The sequence below is a fragment of the Ranitomeya variabilis genome, chromosome 2, assembly GCF_051348905.1.
Source record: "Ranitomeya variabilis isolate aRanVar5 chromosome 2, aRanVar5.hap1, whole genome shotgun sequence".
Lineage (NCBI taxonomy): Eukaryota > Metazoa > Chordata > Amphibia > Anura > Dendrobatidae > Ranitomeya > Ranitomeya variabilis.
Genome location: NC_135233.1, coordinates 885,470,081 through 885,477,081, shown reverse-complemented (window position 1 = coordinate 885,477,081; position 7,001 = coordinate 885,470,081). Strand labels below are relative to the sequence as shown.

At 39.3% G+C, this 7,001-nt stretch overlaps 1 protein-coding gene across 1 annotated transcript in view; it reads right to left on the bottom strand.

The window, feature by feature from the left end:
- Window positions 1-202: 202 nt before the first annotated feature.
- Window positions 203-7,001, bottom strand: part of LOC143808110 (fetuin-B-like) — a 28,737-nt gene continuing 21,938 nt past the window's right edge. The window contains exons 6-7 of the mRNA XM_077290414.1: window positions 2,870-2,959; window positions 203-831 (exon numbers count right to left, since the gene is read on the bottom strand). Of these exons, the coding sequence (XP_077146529.1) occupies window positions 295-831; window positions 2,870-2,959 (627 nt within the window). The 3' untranslated portion in view covers window positions 203-294. The remainder of the gene's footprint in view (window positions 832-2,869; window positions 2,960-7,001) is intronic.

Sequence of the window (7,001 nt, the reverse complement as noted above, 5' to 3'; positions counted from 1 at the left end):
GGCTCCGGGTACCCCTCGGCCCTGCGGCGGTGTGGGGGCGCTCCAAAGAGGTTAAGTAATGGGTTGGGAAATGAATGTGAGTTTTCTCTAAGGTTAATCCGTTTAGTCACACAATTTCGGAGTCATATGGTTTCCCTTTGAAATTAATACAATCAAAATGTTACTGTGCTTCATTTTAAACAAAACACAAACCATTTTAAACTTTGTTTTACATATTTATATTTTTTTTGACTGGTGTTCTTCACAAAATAGGAATACAAGATTGTTATATTTCACATTTTAGATCATTCATGTCTATTTTGGAAGTCTTGTTGGTTCTTGCGTTCCTTCTATACTGGGAACATTTTCAGTAACTGGAAGATTCTTGGCTGGACCAGGGCATTGATCTGATTTTGATGGATTTTCAGGGAATGGACGAATAAATGATTTTGATGGTTTTCCTTCCCATTTTCTGTCTGGTCTTTGTCCTTTACCTTTCTTTTCTTGTTCTACACGAGAAGCTGTAGTTGGTTTTTCATTTTCAGTAAGATATGTAATGGTGCCCAATGTTTTGGGTGGATGGAATGGAGGACCACGAGGTCTTTGCGGTTGGCTATGATGATGTTCATAATTGTGTAGATGTTCATGATCATGCTCATGACTTCCACTGTCATTGTTATGATCATGCTTATGCCAATGTCTATTACGATGCTTAGCATGGCCATGTCCTCGTTTGTGACCATGCTTTTTTCCTCTTCCTCTGTCACCATGCTTACCATGATCTTTTTTGTCATTACTTGGTTGATCAGTGGGATGGCCTTCATTATGTTTCTGTTCTTCCACAACAGCTGCCTAAAAATAAAGACATTATTATTTTTAAGCAAAATTACTCTAATATGATGTGATATAAATTGTTGAAAGAAAACTGTACTGAATAAAATGTCACAGAAATACAGTGTAACTTTAAATATTAAAAGTGCATTGTGAACTTGTTTGATTTTATAACCACTATACTGAACAGTTTACAGGCACCTTGGCTCCGAATCATTAAGACTGGCATTGTACATCCCTTAGTGACAGAGCCAAATTTTTGAAATCTGACCGGTGTCCCTTTATGTGGTAATAACTCTGGAACGCTTCAACAGATCCCAATGATTTTGAGACTGCTTTTTCGTGACATATTGTACCTTATGTTAATGGTAAATTTAGGTCAATATATTTTATGTTTATTTATAAAAAAAATATCAGAAATTTGACAAAAATGTAAAAAAATTGCAATTTTCAAACTTTGAATGATTATCCTTTTAATACAAGATAGTCATACCACACAAAAACTTTAATAAATAACATTTCCCTCATGTCTGCTTTACATCAGCACCATTTGTAAAATGTTATTTTATTTTGTTAGCCTTTTAGGAGGTTTAAAAATGTAGCAGTAATTTTTCATTTTTTCAAGGAAATTTAGAAAACTTATTTTTTTGAAGGACCTTTCCAGGTTTGAAGGGACTTTTGGGGTCCTAGATATTGGAAAACCTCCAAAATTGATACCATTTTAAAATCAGCACCCCCTGACATATTGAAAACTGCTGTCAGGTAGTTTATTAACCCTTCAGATGATGTTAAGGAGTGAATGCAAAGTGACATGACAGGAATGAAAAAATGTATTTTTACTACTTAAATGTCGCTGATGTCTGAACAGATCACTATACCCCGGAGACTCTGCGGCCGCTATTTGGCTGTGAATTGCAATGGCATATATCAGGACCACAGAATCATGATCTCAGGGTGCCGATGCAGATAAAGAGGGAGAAGCCACACTCTGTTAACCATTTTATATGATGTAGACACTATTGACAGCAGAATCTAAGGGGTTAAACATATGGATGTTGCAAACACTGATGTGGCTGATGCAGCAAATTGTCAGCTATAGTGTACAGCCGACAGCTGCTGGATTGTCACCTGTATGGGGATGCTATTCCCTTATATATCAGATCAGTTAAAAGACATATTGGCGGTCGTTAAGGGGTTAATGAAGGGGCATAGTGGAGTAAAAGGAATCTGATTCAATAAGAGGCGCACACCACTTTATAAGTCAGATACATCTTACAAGTTAAGTGCGCCTTGCCACAAATCTTACTCCCTGCCGTAATGAATTGTAGAGGGATCATCTTTATTCTCATTTGCACAAGGAAAGACTAGAAGCAATGGGATGAAACTGAATGGGAGGAGACACAGGTTAGATATTAGAAAATACTTTTTGACAGTTAGGGTGATCAATGAGTGGAACAAGCAACCATGAGAGGTGGTGAGTTCTCCTTCAATGGAAGTCTTCAAGCAGAGGCTGGACAGACATCTGTCTGTGATGATTTAGTGAATCCTGCTTTGAGCAGGGGGTTGGACCAGATGACCTAGGAGGTCCCTTCCAACTCCACCATTCTATGATTCTATGAATAGGTCAGCCGAGCATTGCCATGCCCCATTTCAGGCCCAACACCTTCCATATTGGCATACGTGGGACAGACTGGTGTGAAAATTACATGTTGCACAGAAAACTGGCACAAACACTTTGATGTATGGGCATTTGGTGTTTTTATAGTATATTTCGGTCTAGTAAACCAAGATCTCACTACATTTCTAATCAGGATAACACACAGGAAGTGATACTAATACTACTGATAACAAAATTAGCATTAAAATATCATCTCAGTTACTGGAGGCTTTCATACAGATGAAGATGAAGCGACAGTTATACTATTTTGACATGACTCTTCATCTTAGAAAAAACAAAAGTGAATCTTTTGTACTATTTAATGGGCAGCATGAACTGACAATCGGATTGTGAGTAACAAATAGTCAGGATTTTACTCATATAATAATATTATCGTCATACCTCTGGTTCAAATATTTTACACTTGACATTGTTCACATTATTTTGGCCTGGTATGCTCCGTACAGCCATACCCTTACAGTAGCCAGAATGCTGGTGAAAAATAGAAATACAATAAATTAATTAAATCTAGCATCTAACATAACAGATTATTGGCAGCAAAATAATAATTTTATCAGATACAGCACTTACTTAGTTTTCTTGGAGATCTAAAAACATTATATGGAATCAATTGAAATTGATTAGCAGCTTCAGTTCCTCTGCGTTCCTTCAGATTTGGGGTATATTTACATATGTCCCCTATTCCCTAATATAGCAATTAAAGAGGCATTTTCCAGAGCAAACCATTATGACAATCTATCTTTACCTTTATTATGTATAGGCTAAACAATGCATTATTTTTCAATGATATTGGATGGGATAATATAGCACTTGTGACCCTCATGAGGCCAAGGCAGTCCGTACGAGATTGGAGTGACTGGCTGCAGTGGTCACTTGTGCTTTAGTGATGATATTGCCTCTGTAGGTGGTCAACAAAGACTGATGGCAGCGATAATGAGCCGGAACTGCGGCAGTGGTCGGATAAGGCTCCTTTCACACATCAGTTTTTTGTCGTCGGGCAGAATCCGGTGAATTTTTTTAAAAATGGATCCGTTGGAAATAGTGAAAAACTGATGCGACGGATCCTTTTTTTGCCGGATCTGAGTTTGTTGATCTGCCGGCTATTTTGGGTTCTGGGGAGGAGAGGAGAGCGAGAGAAAGAGAGAGAGACTCCAGAATGGAAAATGCATGATTTGTTTAAAAAATGGAATCCGTTGGAAATAGTGAAAAACTGATGCGACGGATCCGTTTTTTCGCCGGATCCGAGTTTGTTGATCTGACGGCTATTTTGGGTTCTGGGGAGGAGAGGAGAGCAAGAGAAAGAGAGAGAGAGATAGAGACTCCAGAATGGAAAATGCATGATTTGTTTAAAAAAACGGAATCCGTCGCCGGACTCCATCATTTGAGCTCACGTTTCACCTGTTTTTCACCAGATCTGTCGCTGTCCGTTTTTTCGAAGGACAGAAAAAACGTTCCTATGTCCGTGTTCTCCGGCGGCCGAAAAACGGATTTTCGACAGATCCGGCAAAAAACAGATGAAACGTGAGGCCAGCCATCACCAATACAAATCTATGAGAAAAAAACAGATCCGTTTTTTTCAAAATTCGCCAGATTCTGCCTGACGACAAAAAACTGATGTGTGAAAGCTGCCTTATAAAACTCTTTTTAGTATTTTTAAAGGAAATCAGTCACCAGGTTTTGCTACTCCATCTAAGGGCAGCATAATGTAGGGGCAGAGACCCTGATTCCTATGGTGTCACTTACTGAGCATCTTGTTGTTATTTTGATAGAATCACTGTTTTATCTGCTGCAGATCTAGTAATTCTCTGAATGTTGAGCTTTGTATAACCGTGCCCTACCACCGATTGGCAACTTGCTGTGTAAGTGCAAAGTACGCAGAAAGCTGCCAATCAGTGGTGGGGGCGGGGTTATACAGAGCTCATTACTATACTTGACTTTTTGTCAACAGGTTCTCTACTTATAATCTCCTGTTATAATCTCCTGTTAATAAAACATTGATTTTATTCAAGCTACACTTAGAAGCCCAGTAAGTGGGATGGCCTTCATTATGCTTCTGTGCTTTAAGGTCTTCCCTGTTGCTTCAGATTAAGTGGGAAAAACTTGTGACAGATTCACTTTGAACTGTTTTTTTTTTTTTTTGTTATTTTTTTTTTAATTCTCTGAAACCCCTCCACCCTAAACATGTCATTTTAGGTGACTGTTCAGTGTAAGCTGTTGTGCGTGTTTGTATGTGTGTTCGTGCGTGGTTCTAGCTCTGATTTTCAGTTGTCTCTGACATATACACTCACCGGCCACTTTATTAGGTACACCATGCTAGTAACGGGTTGGACCCCTTTTGCCTTCAGAACTGCCTCAATTCTTCGTGGCATAGATTCAACAAGGTGCTGGAAGCATTCCTCAGAGATTTTGGTCCATATTGACATGATGGCATCACACAGTTGCCGCAGATTTGTCGGCTGCACATCCCAAAGATGCTCCATACAAGGCAGGATGGATCCATGCTTTCATGTTGTTTACGCCAAATTCTGACCCTACCATCCGAATGTCGCAGCAGAAATCGAGACTCATCAGACCAAGCAACGTTTTTCCAATCTTCTACTGTCCAATTTCGATGAGCTTGTACAAATTGTAGCCTCAGTTTCCTGTTCTTAGCTGAAAGGAGTGGTACCTGGTGTGGTCTTCTGCTGCTGTAGCCCATCTGCCTCAAAGTTCGACGCACTGTGCGTTCAGAGATGCTCTTAGGCCTACCTTGGTTGTAACGGGTGGCGATTTGAGTCACTGTTGCCTTTCTATCAGCTCGAACCAGTCTGCCCATTCTCCTCTGACCTCTGGCATCAACAAGGCATTTCCACCCACAGAACTGCCGCTCACTGGATTTTTTTTCTTTTTCGGACCATTCTCTGTAAACCCTAGAGATGGTTGTGCGTGAAAATCCCAGTAGATCAGCAGTTTCTGAAATACTCAGACCAGCCCTTCTGGCACCAACAACCATGCCACGTTCAAAGGCACTCAAATCACCTTTCTTCCCCATACTGATGCTCGGTTTGAACTGCAGGAGATTGTCTTTACCATGTCTACATGCCTAAATGCACTGAGTTGCCGCCATGTGATTGGCTGATTAGAAATTAAGTGTTAACAAGAAGTTGGACAGGTGTACCTAATAAAGTGGCCAGTGAGTGTATGATCTAATGGCTGGAGATTTATTTATTTAACTGCTATGATGTATCCCATACACAGTACACAGAGAGAGAAGGGAATTCATACATAAGCGATGGTAACTTTGTGGACATTATACAGCAATACTGAGCTGTGTGGCTGTGAATCTAGCACATAAGTGAAATAAATTTGCTTATAAGCTGCAACATGATCTACTGTGTCTATCTGGTCTCACTGTGCTTCAATGTGCTATGTAACCTGAAACCTCACTATCCTGGCAGTCTGTCTTGCTATGATAAAAACACTTGGAAAAAAGCTGTTTTCAGGGGGGATGGTGAGTTCAGAAGACAGGGAGAGGGTAGAATTGACTCTTAAAGGGAGTCTGTCAGCAAGATTTCACACCCCAAACTATATGTGCATGTAGCTCTTTCAAAGACAAGTCCAGCAATACCTTTACATGGCCAGTTCATTCCTCCATTACTCAGAAATCTGTGTTTGAGTTTATATACAAATGAGACTGACTCCTTTCCCCAATTTCTAAACTGCCTCCTCCTTGATTGACTGACAGTCTCTCTGCTGTGTGACTTCAGGCATCAGTCATATAGGAGGAGGCATGACTGGGTATGGAGATAGAGCTGGACTTGGAGAAGCTTCAGATCTACAAATAGTTCTTAAGTCTCATTTGTATAGTTATTCAAATGCTGATTTCTCTATTACTGCCATTTAAAGGTATTGTGGGACTTGTTTTTGAAAAAGTTACATGCACATGTAAATAATTTGTGGTGTGAGATCCTGTTAACTGATTCCCTTTAAATGGAGAAAGAAACATTTCCATGATAAGATATATTACAAAGTTTCTTATATTCTACTATACATTTGATTTATGCTAAGTTATTTAAAGTAGGAGTGGAAGGCCTCTCAAGTGATAAGGAGAAAAAAACTGAAATTACCATATATAATAGAGTATAAGCTGACCCGAGTATAAGCCAAGAGCCCTAATTTTGACATAAAAAACTGGGGAAACTTATTGACTCGAGTATAAGCCTAGGTTGGGAAATGTAGCAGCAACTGGTAAATTTAAAAAAAAAATAGATACCTATAGAAGTAAAATTAATTGAGACATCAGTAGGTTAAATGTTTTTGAATATCCATATTGAATCAGGAGCCCCATAAGATGCCCCATACAAAATACGCCCATATAATGCTCCATAAAGTTCATGATGGCCCGCATAAAATGCCCCATACAAAATATGCCCCATATAATGCTCCATAAAGTTCATGATGGGCCGCATAAAATGCTCCATACAAAATATGCCCCATATAATGCTCCATAAAGTTCATGATGGGCCCATAAGAT